Source organism: Vicugna pacos, chromosome 6, assembly GCF_048564905.1.
Source record: "Vicugna pacos chromosome 6, VicPac4, whole genome shotgun sequence".
NCBI classification, from domain to species: domain Eukaryota; kingdom Metazoa; phylum Chordata; class Mammalia; order Artiodactyla; family Camelidae; genus Vicugna; species Vicugna pacos.
In genome coordinates this window covers 15190565-15206213 of record NC_132992.1, presented here as the reverse complement: position 1 = coordinate 15206213, position 15649 = coordinate 15190565, and the positions used below count along the sequence as shown (strand labels likewise).

General features: G+C 38.6%; 1 protein-coding gene across 4 annotated transcripts in view; it reads right to left on the bottom strand.

The window, feature by feature from the left end:
* Positions 1-15649, bottom strand: part of DMXL2 (Dmx like 2) — a 130643-nt gene that overhangs the window by 13204 nt on the left and 101790 nt on the right. For 2 of the 4 annotated variants that reach the window (XM_072962422.1, XM_072962423.1), the window contains exons 28-34: positions 13666-13914; positions 10557-10735; positions 6124-6254; positions 5545-5630; positions 4902-5103; positions 3993-4110; positions 529-591 (exon numbers count right to left, since the gene is read on the bottom strand). In XM_072962422.1, the coding sequence (XP_072818523.1) occupies positions 529-591; positions 3993-4110; positions 4902-5103; positions 5545-5630; positions 6124-6254; positions 10557-10735; positions 13666-13914 (1028 nt within the window). The remainder of the gene's footprint in view (positions 1-528; positions 592-3992; positions 4111-4901; positions 5104-5544; positions 5631-6123; positions 6255-10556; positions 10736-13665; positions 13915-15649) is intronic. The other 2 variants (XM_072962424.1, XM_072962425.1) reach the window with 1 other exon arrangement.

Below are 15649 nucleotides of genomic sequence, written 5' to 3'. Positions count from 1 at the left end.
AATTTTCACTAGTATTTGTAACAGGCATGTGTCTCTTTTATCTCTTCCAAAAGTGCAAAGATACTGCAGTAAGAAGGTGTACAGATTAGGAGGCACAGAGTAGAGGAAAAAGACACAGTCAGAAAGACAAAGGGGTCACATAAGAAAGGGAACGTTTTTAAGTAAGGGTGATGAGATGGGAATAAGAAGTTGGACAGAAGAACAGTTAGGAATGGAGGAGGCTGATGAGAGGAAGATAAAATGCTTAGAGTCAAAGGGGACAGGAAGGAAAGATGAGGATCATGTTTAAGAACAGATGGGGGCAAGGGGCAGAAGTGAGGATGGAACAGGAAGCAAGGAGAAGGACCAACGGCAAGAAGGATCAAGCCGGACACAGCAGAGCAGCTCCCACCCTGTGCCACTGAGGTGTGTGTGGGCAGCGAGCACTGACTGGTGAGCCAGCAGGGCAGGGCCGGCTAGTATCAGAGCTGAGGGGTTAGCTCCTTGAACCTTAGAGAATGAGCTGGACAGAGGAGCGCGGAACACTACCTTGACGCGGCAATCTTCTGCTACGCAGTTTTGTTTGACCTGCTCCACATGTTCTTCTATAGACTAAGTAACACCACACCGTCACAAACACAAAACACATGCATGAAACGAAATCACAAAAAGAATGAAAATTTTCAAACTGAAACTGTCGCTGCATCACTTAAAGACGGCAAAAATGAATTTGCAAGCCTTAAAAATGAATCTAAAAGCACAAAATCAAGAAAGAAATTAAACTAAGTTAAATGTGATGTCATCAGATAAAACACAACACAAAGCAAAACAGGCAAAATTAACATGACTGTTACATACATAAAAGCAATTTCAAAATAAAAATTCAGTATTTGTATATCCGTTATGCGACTTAAAGCTCTAACTTAAACTGTCATCTCAAAAAATAAAACCTACGTGTACGAGCAGATGCACTACATAGATTCTTACCCAACGAGGGTTTATTTCAAATTAAAAAAACTTACTTTTTTCTGAACACAGATTGGAAGCACTGATGATTTTTCACTCTTACTTATAAGGAATATATCCGTGTAGAGAGACTCAGGAGTTAGGAGTCACGTCAACCACTTACTACAAATAATCGTACGATTTTTCTCCATGTAAGTCAGTGTTTGACGACATGCGGCACGGGAAAGAACGCTCACAAGTAACTTGCTCCCAGTTGATGGCAGGGCCAACGGGGATGGCTACGATCAGAAGTAGTGTTTTTGCTCTGCTGTGGAAGCCTCTGAAGGTTTGATCAGAGCAATACATTCCTCCTAACACCTCCTGAAATGCCTGCTCCTCTTTCAGCCAAAAGGGCCCAGTGCTCCATGCCGTCAGCGACAGCCCGCGGCGGACGGTGAAGGGCTGGCACGGCCCCGCTCGGCAAGAGCCACGCTGCCGAAGAACCTGCTTGCCCTAAACCACCAGTGGCGAAGTTTGCCACATTTGTCCTCTTCACAAAAACTTGTTTTGTGGACTATTCTTCTCTAACACATTCAATGAGTGAAAGCACCTTATGAACATATCTAAAATTTCAGCATTTCTCAGAATTTCATTTTTATTAAGTAATTTTTAAAAATCAGCCAACGTTTTAGCATTCTTAGAATTTGGCCAATTTTCCTAATTGATCAATTCACTGAATTTACCAAATTTTTTGATCACCAATATCCTATTTAATAATTTAAAAAGATAAAACATTCGTATTGGCTGAGCAGTTTTTTTAAATTTTGCATATTTTTGAACTAAGTGACCAATTTTTATTTTGTCTTACCAGCTTTAACATTTTTTTCATAATTTTTTTTCCTACATGTAAACCTTTTTATCAGATCTGTTCTATTCAATACAGTAGCTGATAACCACGTGTGGCTATTTAAACAAAATAAAAAATTCAGTCCCTCAGTCACACTAGCCACATTGCAAGCGCTCAGTAACCACATGTGGCTGGTGACTATTTCCATTATCACAGAAAGTTCTATGGGACGGCCTGAACAAGATACTAATCTCATTCAACGATTTAAAACTCTCAAGCTACAAAAGAGTACATGGTAAAAATTCTTCCTTCCACCCAAACTCCCAGCCACTGCTTCCCTTCCCTAGAGCCAACCAATGCTTAACAGAGCATTTTAAGAAATGTTCAGTTTATCTCTGTCCCACTTCCCTGTGCACGGAGAGCCTCTGCTGGCAGAAAAAGAGAACACACAGCTTGTGCTGCTGATCCCAGAGCACAGCGACCAAGGAAGGGGCATCAATAGGGGAGAGAAGGGGCAGAACGGGGCAGAGGCTTAAAGGAAGAGGGAAGCCAGGGAGGAAAGAGCAGATCCTGAAGGGCAAGACAACAGCCTGAGGGTCCATGCAACCTAGACCTGGCTTCCCCCAGCACTCCGAGGCTCTGATGATCTAACGAAGCAAAACTGCTATAAACCTTATGAATAATTAAAGCTTATTTTCAAGAAATCACTATGTTTAATAATTTGAAGACCTAACACTCAGAAAATTGATCCTTCAATGAACTGGCTTTCTGTGAGTTAACAGCTCTCACTGAGCAAGTATCTTTTATTTTAAATCTATTTCTTAGATTTCTGTGTCTTATTTTATGGGATTTGGGCTCAGCAGCACTATAGGAAAAGCAGCAAAGAATGGATTAGATGAAAGAGGAAATGAGTTTGGCTATATGACTGCCCTAGGAAACCCTACATCAATCATTTCAATACCATCAGGATCTCTTGTTATCAAAAAAGCTTGTAAGACACAAAAGAATCCCGAAAGTTCATTCCTCTAATTTCTTCTAATTTTTAACTCCTCAGAAAAAACAAATGGCTGTTCGCAGGGACTGACCACAATGCCCATCCAGGCAGGTGGGTGACTAGCGAAGAGAACGAGCCAGGAGGTTCTGCTGCCCTAGGCGGGGGGGGGGGGGGGGGGGGGGGATTTGAGAAGCAGTCCCGCGTTCTGCCTGGGGAAACAGCCATGTAGACCATCCCTCTCAGTTTTCGCTTTCCTAAGTGAAATAGAATTCATTTTTCTTTTCTCATAGATTTTCTTGCCAAATTTGTAATCACATCTGACACTACCCTGATCACTCTCCAAGCTGCCTGTTACCTCGTTAAATAGCCAAATGGACTAAAACCATCTAGATCTGTGCACCCCTCATTTTACAATGAAGAGATCATTTTAAGTTCTGAAGTGACTCTCTCCCAAATTTCTGATTCTTCTTGAACCCTGTGTGGCATTACATTGCTAACATATTTAGCTTAAAAACCACCACGCAATGTAGAATCTCTTCCTTACTGTGTAAAAGCAAACTTCCTTCACCTTGTATTTGGTATTTCTGTAATTTAATCTCTCTCACAAAATTATCCTGAATTTGGTGCTCCTACAGTTTATCCTGTCCGTTTCTAAATGCTAAATAAATAAAAATGTTTTCAAAGGTTTATGCTGAATTTTCAAATAAACGATATTTAGAGAATCGTAACATAGAGTATACTCGTTTATACATTAAATTCCCCAAACCATCCATCACAATGTTATTACATGTAAAAGCCCAATGGCAAATACGATAAAGGAGGTACCAACTTTACTTGATTACACAGGATTTATCAAGGGACCTATGTTGTTTCACTGTTATGAAATAAAAACTGTAAGTTTTTATCTTAAAAATATTATCAAGGGGTGGGTATAGCTCAGCAGCAGAGCACATGCTTAGCATGCACAAGGACCTGGGTTCAATCCCCAGTACCTCCATTAACAAAAAGTTCTTTGTGGTTTGGTAAATTATTACCTATGATGTATGAAAGATAGTAAGTTCTAACCAAAAGTAAATTTCAAATAAATCAAGCACTGGCTTCATTAGAAATGTTCATGAAAACTAAACAAAGATTACAAGATACTGGATTTGGCACAAAATTGTAAAATGACTATAACTCAATAAAAAAATGTTAAAAAAATTACAAGATAGATTTTTTTTTAAATACCTCACTCTGCTTTCTTTTCTTAGTGAAAATATATCTAATAAATGTCTCTTGAAGGACTTCTTGTTTTACAAGGAAATGCCAAAGTCGTTTGACTGGAAGTGCAGAAGAATCCCGGGATCTGGTTAAAAAAAAAAAAAAATTAACATATCATACTATCTTAGTCTATAGAAAATGTCTCATTATTTGCAGATTTTGTTTTAAAACCTCCATTACTGCAAAGAAGATGCAGCATTAAGCTCAACAAAATTTTATAGTTTACTTCACTTCCAATTTTTAGTTCTAAAAAATCATTCCTTCATCTAGCAATTAATTCTCTAATTACAAGTTCTTTGAATGCACAGGTTGGGCTTAGAGTCGAATGAATCTCCTATTCTCTTTTTAAATTATACTTTATGTTGGCTCTGTTGGTTACAACGTATCACCGATGAATATAAAGTCACACAGTTCATTTTTAACAGTCTAACAGGGTAAGAATAAAAAGCCTTGCTCTTTCAAGGGCATGAGCAATACTCTTAATTATGGCTAGACAGGTAGGAGGTTAAAACAGCAATAAAAACCCTAATGTGTTTAGTACTAAACCACTGACAAGAGGCCAGTAGCACCGTGTTTGCATATGTAGGTTATTATCCCAAGACATTTCTACAAGAGTTCTTAAACTGATGATGGAAATACAATAAAGGTTTTTTTTTCCTGATTATAAAATTAATATGTCTATCAAAATACAGGTAATACGGGAAAAATAATTTTCTATCCAGATTTCTGATGTTTTCCTTAGCATATACTGCTAAAAACAGGACTACAAGTTCAAAGTTATGTTTTGAATGCTGTCGGCACATTACTTTGCCAAACTGTCTTCCAGAAAAGTTAAACTAAGCTACAGTCCCATCAGCGTTAAAGGAGCATTCGTACTTGAATGGAGTATTTTCAGGTTCTAGCATCGCTTTATTTCGAAGAATAGCTGGTCCAGCCCCTACTGAAAGGTCAGCTGGATATGTGTTGATGTAGTTGGGAGGGGGACCTTCAAACTGATCCATTTTCTCTTGCAAAATCTGTTCCCAGTTCTCCAAGTTTTTAATCACAGCAATACCTAATGGTGATGTTACAGGCAACTCTACAATGGAAGAGAACACGACATTTTATTTTGATTATAAATGATGACCATCACCATCTATTTACAAAATCCAAACAATCAGAGCCAGAATTTCTGAAAATATAAATAAATCCGAAAATGTTAATCTAACACCATTTGGATTCCCAGTGCTTTGAACAAAACAGAAGACCACCTCTCTAAAATGAGCTGAGAAAATGTCTAGCTTCTCCAGGCTGGTTCCCTGCCTTTTTTTTTTTTTTCCAGCCTTCTAGGTAGACAGTGATTCTTGCCAGATGAATGAAAACCATAGACTAGAGCCTAAAATAAACTAGACTTCATAACATCACCAATGCGGTATTTTCTTTTTTAGTACCCAATGTTCCTTTGTATGGATTTTGTAATGAGAAACTTGAAGATAATTTGATGTATTTAATAACATTAATTTTCAAATTCCAAACTTACCAGAGAATTCCAATCCAGCAATGGGAAAGAAATTCCTGACATTGTGCAGTGCTAGCTTAACCACTGCCAAATGTAGAAGAGCCCAGCTGTTCAAAAAGGGACAAAAAAAATTCTCCTTAATTGAAAAATAAAGTCATGAGAGAAGCATAGTGATGATCTCTGTCAACGGCCTAGCCCCATCTCCCAACCAGAAGAAAAGCTGTTTTCCTCCAGCAATTTACATTAGAAAATCGTACCTGTGTGGTCTCTGAAAATAAAAGACATGCAACAATATTACACTTGCAATATCTGAAAATTACCTAATGAAAAGAGACTTACCACAAAGTCACATGGAGCCCTAATAGCACATCAATAAATTATGTATTTTTCCCACTAAAAATGTTTGTGCCAGCTAGTCTTTGAAACTGAATGTGAAAGAAACACTCTACTAAGAATTTACCACAAAGGTACAGAATTCTTAACCTGAAAACCTAAGTCAGGCCTTGTGTAAATTCATGATGATAATGTTACTTAAAACTAGTAGTATCAGGATTTTCTACAAAATAAAAGGCAAAAAGAAAAGGAAAAAGCCTTATTTACCTGTAGGAGTTTGGGTCTTGGTGCTCCTGCATCTGAGTATCTGAAAAAAAAGCATCATCTTCTTCCTCATCGCTATGAATGCTTTCATCCGAATCGTATATAACACCGCTCTCAGACAAGGGGAGAAATGGCTGCAATAAAACACACAGTTATTTTCAAATGTATAATGGGGTTAATTTCTGTACCAACTAAACACTGAGTATTTCAAAAGGTGTCATCCTACATAAACATTTTCTTTCAAAAAATGATACTAGACCTAGAAAAATCAAGGAAACCACACTAAAACTCTGAGTCAACAAAATAATTGAGTAGCGAGATACAACACAAGCATTTTTCAAAAATCAAGTCTTTTTCCTTATATATCGGCAATAATTAGTTCAAAAAGTCTAGAGAAAAAAGGTGCACTGAAAAACATGTTAAAGGAAAAACTTTATGAAAACTGTAAGAGAGCTATAGAGAAGGAAATTATAAATCCTTCCAAAAGCATAAATAAGGAGACTGAAACATGTAAAAACTGTGGATCTTTAATTTATGGGTTTTAAGTAATTACAGTAAAAATCTTTTTTTTTTAACTTGATGACTATGAAGTTCACAGGAAGAAAAAACAGGTAAGATTAGCTGAGAAATCTTTTAAAAGTGAAAGACACCATTTCTTAGTAGATATTAAAATAAATAATTAAAAGAAGTGCAGTCTAGCAATGAATCAGTGGAAAAACGTAGGCCAAGAACAGTATACAAATAAGAAGTTAATATATGACAAAGATAACGTCATCCATTGTCAGGAGGAAAGGACAGGTAGTACATGTATGGGGACAGACGATAAAGAGGGCAACGAAGCCTGCCCCTCACTGTATTCTATGCAAACAAGAGAGGTAAAACTTAGAGTTACAAGTTTAAAAGGAGGAGGAGAAACAGCAGGAGGAGTAAACAAAGGAGGAGGAGGAGGTAATAGAAGTAATTATTAATGGAAAGGACTTTCTCTGCTTAAAAACAATGTAACAAATCATTTTTTAAAAGTATGGACAGGCATGACTAAATAAACTTTCCTGGACTTCTGTGTGTCAAAAACATAAAATTAAAAGGCAAATAACAAACTGGAAAAAGCGCAAGTAAGATAAACTGCTTCTAAAGGATGCAGATTTCATCTTTGTTACCTGAGAATGCTTGAAACAGGAATAAAGAGCTCGTCTCAAATTCAAAAAAAAAAAAAGATAAATTGCTGATATCCTTAACACAGAATTCATTAAAAGTAAGGAAAAACATTAAAATTCCAATAATTCAGTTAAGAACATGAAAGTCAATTCTTAAAACAGAAAACCTAATGGCAGTAAGTTCATTAACATTTTTGATGTCACTAATAGGAAATAAAAATTATTTAATCTATCAACTTAACAAAAATGAAAAAGGAAGACTTAATGAGCATAAAAGTCAGGTGTACACTTACTCACTTACTATTCTCAAGAGAGTATTAATCAGTAACCTGGACAGTAATCTGGAGATAGTTATCAAAAGCCTTTGACCCAACACTTCTTAATGAAATAATCAGAATGTGAACAGGCTTATCTAAAAAGATATTAACCTCAGCATTATTGATAAAAATAAAAAAATTTATACAGCAAATACCTGATAAGCAAACAGTTATGTAAACCATAGTACATTCATCAAACTGAATAGTCATTTGGTCATTAGAAATGACACGTACCTAGAAACAGTGACAAACCCAAATACCCACTTATGGTTTCTAATTATCATTCCCCACAAAAAGTAACCAGGTTCTTTGGAGGAATGGTTGTTCCCAGTTCGGGCAGGAAGTGTGCAAGATTAGCCTAGAATAACTCAAACTAGAAAGAAAAGAAACTCAAAGATTACTGGAATAGCTCTTAAAAAGATTCAGGAGCCAACTGAAAAAGGCTCTCATTGGCAAAGATGGGATCATCTGAGCATCCGTAAGAATTACTGCCATGGATTAAAACACGTAAAATATGTTTAAATCCATAAGATCATAACAAAACTAGTAACAAAACAAAACTCACTGGCCTCCTCTGAAGGATGTTAGACAATCAACTCATCACTTTGAGAACTGGTACAAAAAGCAAAGAATTTATTCATTTTGTCTTTCCTTTCGAAATGTACTTCAGGGTAACCAAACAGGCTGATGAAGGAAAGTATTCCAGCAAACAAATGAAGAATAAATGTGAGGATACTGTTATCACAATTTTTAAATTCCCATTAAAATAATGGTATTTAGGCAAAGATCATCAACCAAGATCACAGGAAGAGTGCCTCCTGGTGGAAATACACAAAACCACCGGTGTGGCAGCCTTGAACTCCCCTTCTCCTGTCCAGTCAGAACGGAACTCAATAAAGCCTCTAAGCTGAACTTTCACTTTACAGAAAAACAGGAATCAGAGGAACATGTTCAGAACAAAACATGGGGATGCCATCAGCAAAAGCCACCAAGCCATTTTAAAGGACAAATTTAGGGGCAAATAGAGGGTGAATTCAACAAAGTGAGATGAAGGTAGAACCCATAGATTAAAAGAAACTTAGGGGATATCTATCTGTCTATCTTATTTTGGATCCTAATTTAACAAACCAGTTGTTCAAAAAAATTTAACATATAATTGGGGAAAATGTGAACGCTCTGGATACTTGATATTAAGGAATATTGTGTGTGTGTATGTATGTGTGTGTGTGTACATGAGAGAGAAAGTGTGTTTCTGTTCAAAATCCTTCTTTAAAAAAATAAATAGTGAAATACTTATTAATGAAATTTCATAATATTTGGGTTTGCTTCCGAACAATCTGGGGAGTGGGAAAAACTATAAATGAAATAAGACTGTCACTGAGCTGATAATCTTTGAAGCTGGATGACGGTAGGTGAGGATTCATGTGCTATTATCTGCACTTCTGTGTATGTTTGAATTTCCATAATAAAGGTTTTTTTTGACAGCTATGATACATTGTTAATGGTGTGATAAGTAATTTATCTTGTAATGTCAACTGAAAAGATCAAATATACAAGTCCAATTATGTATTTTTTAAAAATCTGAGGATGAAAGAATCACATTTGCCCAAGTGTTAACAGTTACCTTTGGGTAGATGAGTGCTGTTTTCCTTCTTTATACATTTTTGCCTCTTCCATATTTACAAAACTTTAGATTAATCAGGGAGAAACATTTTTTTAAAAAAGAAAATGAAGCTGGTACATTAGCATTGCAAATGTCATCATTCACATTAATGATGCAATGAGATTTCATGAGAAAGAAAATTTTCAAATTAGAAAGGTGGAGAAGGGTACTGCTGATATATTTTTAAGAGTACTTTATTAATTCCCTGGTTGATTAGCTAAATACAATTATACGTGACCCAATCAGTAACCTCACGGAGTAAGCCAGAATCACCACGGGAAGTATAAAGTAGAATCCTGACAGAGTGTAAACCCAGAAATCTGCACTCGTATTTGCCTAACTCAGAGGCCCTCGAGCTTCAGCATAAATCGGAGTCACCTGGGGGGCTTGCTAAAACACGGACTGTTGCTCCCCCTCCCAGGGTCTCCGAATTGGTGGGTCTGAGGTGCGACTCCAGAACTCGTGTTTCTCACAAGCTCCCAGGTGACGCTGGCACTGGTGGTTCTGGGGCCACACTTTGAGAACCACGAGCCTGACCAAACTTTTTAGGTAACAGAAACAACCTTCAAAACTCACCTTGAAAGACTTTTTAAAGATCAGCTTAGCTGACCAAAAACAGAGAGAGAGACCAGCACCAGAAGAACTCTAAGGTGCGCTCTCACACAAATTTTAAATGGGAGGAGGCGTGACGGGACATGTATTCTCTCACACACAGCAAGGCGACAACAGTGTGAACACATGTAAAGGGGGAAACCTATCGATAGGAGGTGATGGGCTTAAAAGAACAAAGCGCAGTAAGGCACACACACACCCAGCACGGTGTGAAGCAGGACGTGACGGATCGAGTCTTCATGAGTGCTCTGATCCGCAGAGTCTTCTCTGCTTTGGAGAAACAGATACGTCATGGGGCCTCACAAAACCGTTTATGGTCTGGTGAAACTCAAATGTCCATCCATCTCCTTCCACTCTGGTTCCATGCTGGCCAAGGGAACCACTGACAATCAGAAGATGGGAACCTAGATGGTAAATACAAGTATTCTGGTGCCTAGAAAAGGATGATGCTGATTACATGTTAATAAACTGACTTCTGGTTTATACTAAGCCCCATATGATTTTAATTTGTCTCATCCATATCAAGTATCTGATCATTCCTGAATGACTATGCAGTCTCTGGACTCGAGAGATTAAATGCCTAAACTATGGTGATCCAACCCAGAAGCTGCCCCATCATACCCAGGTGATACGAACACAGGAGCTGATAAAACAGACACACATAAAGCCTCCATTCCTCACACCCCTTACCTTTGCAACAAAATAATCCCACATACTAAGTTCTGGAGGAATAAATTTTTCTTTGTAAGATGGCCTTTCTGCAGGCACTGGTGGTGGGGTAGCATCCTTTACAGGCCTTCCAGGTACCAGCATCCGCATGTTAAACCTCCTGCGGTGTTTATCGATGTCTTCAGAAGGAACAGGAGGTGCTGAGTGAAGACAGGAAAAAACCTCACATTTAGTTTTCTATTATTAATTCAAAAAGTTAAGCTTTCTTTTCTCCCTACTCTTGCCATGTTTAGACTTCAGTCTTACTTACATCTGTCCATCTAAACTTTCTAGTTACTGCATCAGTTTTCCAGCAATTATGGCAGAGATGCAAATAGAGCATAAAAGAATAATATGCAGTGAAGCAGCCTATATGTTAGATAGAATACAGATCAAAGTAATTCTATGTACAACGTATTAAATAAATGGTATACTCAGTAAGTAATTAAGAGAGTGCCTGAGTGATTATTTCTGGCTATGTTGTTCAAGAAAGATTCACTGAGTAAACACGTGGGGTGTAAAGCATGCCTTAAAAGAAAAGCAGAAGCTCACTGTGAAACGAGGAAGGGACGTCAGAAATAAAGGACCAAAGGTTTGGTGAAATGAGGAGTAAACTGCTTTTGCTAGACAGGCTTCAGGGAGGGGCGTAACCACCACAGTCTGGAGTCAGGCTGGGACTAGCCTGTGGATTGGAAGCCGGGAGCTTATCCTGAGAGCAACTGTCATGCAAGTGTCTTGAACTAGTCACATGATGAGGTATCGTTTGCACGATCAATTAGAGAGGAAGGTGGGACGATCTGACGTAAGAGCCTCAACTAGAATGGTGGGTGGTAAAGACAGAGAGGAAGAGTTAGATACGAGAAATACGTAAAAGAAATACCAAAAGGATTCTGCAACTAACCGGCTATGGGAGAGCCAGAGAGAAGTCAACCTGGTCCTCTCCTAAGACTCCCCATCATAAAAAATAGTAATTCTATCTCAACTTCTCTTTGATGGGTGTGACCACTTTTTACTCTGTCCATCACTAACACCCTAGGCTAAAACACTTTTATCTTTGTTTAATTGAGGTGAAATTTACATAACATTAACCATTTTAAAACTGTACACCTCAGCGGCATTTGGTACCTTCACACTGTTGTGCGACCACCACCTCCACAGCATCCTCACTGTCCCCAAAGGAAACCCCACACCCACAAAGCAGTCACTCCCCGGTCCTTCCTCCCTCTAACCCACGGCAACCGCCAATATGCTGCCTGTCCCTGTGGGTGGACTTACCCTCAACACTTCACATAAATGGGCCTGGCTTCTTTCACTCTGCATGCTGGTTATAGCATGTGTTAGCACTTCATTCCTTTTTATAGCTGAAGTACACTCCATTGTACGTTTATACCACATTGTGTTCATTTTCTTTTAATTGAAGTACAATCAATTACAATGTGTCATAAATCTTAGCAACGTTCTCCTAGGGCAGTCTACCCATTCATTCTTGATGGTAACCCACAAGATCTTTTAAGTGGGCTATTTCAAGAGCCTCCCGAACGGGGACCCTACTTTTCCTCTTTCACATGGTCTGTTCTCCACACAGTGCTACAGTGGGGCTTTTGAAAACCTAAATCAGATTCTATCATTCCTCTGCTTAAAACCCTCTAGTGGTTTCCTATTTTTCTTTAGAGCAACAATGACAGTTTTTACACGATCCATGAATCCCTAGCTGGCCTTGCCCCCAGTTACTTCCCTTGCCTCCTCTCTGCCCACACTACCCCGGCTTATGATGGCCATTCTGGCCTCCGCCGTAGTTCCTGGAAAGGGTCAGACTCAGTCCTGCCTCACGCCCTTTGCACTCCCTGCTCCATCTGCCTGAAATGCTCTGGCCCCAGTGCACAATCTGATCCTGACTTCCCTAGGACTCTGCTCAAATGCTGCTTAATCAGAAATGTGTCTTCTGGTCACCCTAACTCACTTGTTCCCTTCCCCTTTCCCTCATCATTTTCTTTCCATTCACTCTGTTTTATTTTTATAGTAGTTCTTATCACACCTGGAATATTATTTGTTAATTTGTTTGTTGTGTGTTTACCTCGACTGGATGTAAGCTTTATGAACACAAGGAATTTGTCTGTTGTGGTCACTCCCATATCCTCAAAGCCCAGAACACTGCCTGGCATACAGTAGGTGTAAGTGAATGCAACCCTGAATGGGTAACCCAGAGGTTTAAGCATCATGACTTGATAAATGAATTACTGTGAAAAAATAATAGAAAACTCAGGAAGAGAAAAGAAGTGATTGGCCAGGGGTGGGGGATGACTTTCAAATTTATAGTGCACTACAATCAGGTAGGAAGATGAAGATTAACAGCCACCCACATGGAATGGGACTGGAAGCAATGGGGGTTGGTGAGATCGCCTCCCTCACTCTGACTTACGTGGGAACCTATTCATTTGATTCCCTCGTGGGCAGTGAGGACACAGGTTAGAACCTGTGCCATTTAAACTCTCCGTGCCACTGACCCCTCATCTGTAATCAGGCCACTTCTAAAGATGAATGAAGATCACTTCCGTGTTGCAGCACCACAGTGGGAAACTTCCCTATGCCATCAGTCTTCATCTTATCATCCTACCATCTTAAAAAGTGGGCTAAAAACTATACTCTAGTCTATAAGGGAAGAAAAAGTAAAGAAAAAGGAATAAAAAAAACCATGCGCGTGATTGCAACAGCCTTCTTGTCCAAGACCACAAACTTAATCAGAAGCCAGCTGCTGGGATGCTCTGTGATGATTATGAGGGTCTACTTAAACCTTGCTTCTCTAATTAAAAACTCTCCTTTCCCAGGACCTCACTTCTTAACACCGTCTCCTCGCTTACCTTCACCTTTCCTTTTTTCTTTTTTATCCTCCTCAAATTTGTCCTGGTTTATCAAAAAATGTTAAACTGTATTTTTATTGTAACATGAATTTAATTATTTACTATCCTAACAAGAGTGTTTATACTTTCAGTATCACTGATTTTCAAAATAAAAATTCTTAAAACATTAAAAAAAAACCTTTAACACTGGAAACTATTTACATTTACATACATTATTATCAAATTCACCTTACCCGAAACACTTTCTGATTGTCTCTGAGGTTTCACTACAAGTTTCACACCTCCTCCAAAAACAGCAGCCCACATCCGATTGTTTAACGGGTGGGCTGCAAGTCGAAACAATTCATTGGAGGAATTGGTGGCAAGAGCGTGTATCAGCAAACTTAAGTACACGGCAACAACAGCTTCACACAACAAAATGTTCAGTTTTGGCTGGTCTTCATCTTGGGCTGAACTGAGGAGGTTAACAAGTGAACTCACACCTGTTAGGGAATAGAACAAGAAGCCAGTCAGCATAACGCTCCGAAGGAAAAACATCCAAGTTTGCAATTTAAGCAAAATTATGTATCTATATATTATACAAAAAATATATATATGTATGTGTGTTTGTATATATATATATGTATATGTATATGTGTGTGTATATATATATGTGTGTGTGTGTGCGTGTGTATGTATATATACACACGCACACACAATATGAGCAACAAAATACATGACAGAATGCTTTATAGCCCATAGAATAAAATAAGAATTCACTGAGGTGTACTGATATAATAAAGAAATGAATAAATAAATGAAAGGGAGAGAAGAGAATGCTCTTCCTGAGACAACTTCAGCTAGGAAGTAGAAGGAATGATAGGAAACCACCGTCTAGTAACCCCCACAGTCACATGTGATTCAGGCCACGTCATCACTGGATGCTAAAATTAGGGGGTAAAAGTATTGTATTTCACACAGTCTCAAGCATTCTCTTCAAAAGATACTCGTTAATTGCAAAGGGAAAGAAAGCAACTTTATAAAGGAGAAATCTGGCAGAAACTACTGTCCAAAGTGATCAAAGCCAACGGCACCAGCAATGGGACCCAGGGGCGTCATGTGCCTCCTGACACTTTACAGTGAGAGGGCGCGATGCCTCCACTGTGGTGTCCCTAAGAGTACAAAACCTGAATCTAACGCTAAGAGGACATCAGAAAAACCCAACTGAAGGGACATTCTGAAAAATAACTGGCTAGTGCTCTTGACAAGTGTCATAGTCATGAGAGACACAGAAAGAAGGACTACGTATTAGAGGAGACACAAGACACAACACAAGTAAATGTTACACGGAAGACATTAGTGGGACAACAGGTGAAATTTTCAAAAAATCTATAGATGAGAGAACAGGATCGTATCAATATTAAGATGCTGAATTTGATAACTGCTATGGTTATGTAAGAGAATGTCTGTTTTTGAAAAGACAAACTGATATATTAAAATGTAAAGTTGCATCCTATCTGCAACTTACCCTCAACTACTTCAGAAGAAACTATGCAATATACACACAGACACACTAAGCGAGAGAGAGATGAAAAATGAATGATAAAATGTCAATGTTTGGGGAGTCTGGGGGAAGGTTACACACAAATTCTTTGTACCATTTTGTTGTTGTTGTTGTTGATTTTTTTTTGTACCATTTTTGAAACTTCTGTAAGTGAAATTATTTCAATAGGAAGTTAAAACAGAAACAATTATGTTTTGAGAAGCTGATACACAAATGAATTTTATTTGAGCCTGTCACTTCCTTCACTGCCACTCTTCACGATGACCATTAACATGTAACCTCGGAGTTATAAAGCAAGGAGAGTAAGAATTAAAGGACGTGGCAGACCAGGAAAGGCTAGTAAGAGAGTGAAGAAGGTCTGAAGTAATGATGTGGAGAATAAGGAAGAGCTACCCGGAGGAAGGGGAGAACTGGCAGGCACCAGGAATGAAGGGCCACGCCATGGTCACTCATACCTGACATACATCGACGCTCTTGAGAATAACTGTGTCCTGACACACCTGGGAGAGGAATCCCTGTGAGACTGGCTCTCTAAGACTCTAATTCAGAACGTCTAAGGTTAAGGAAGACAACGTGCTCACCCTTGGGAAGGATGTTTAAATCCTGTTTTTTTATGCTGGTCAACACAGCTGGTTTTTGAAGCCTTAAATTTCTGGGTCTTTAGACAACATTAT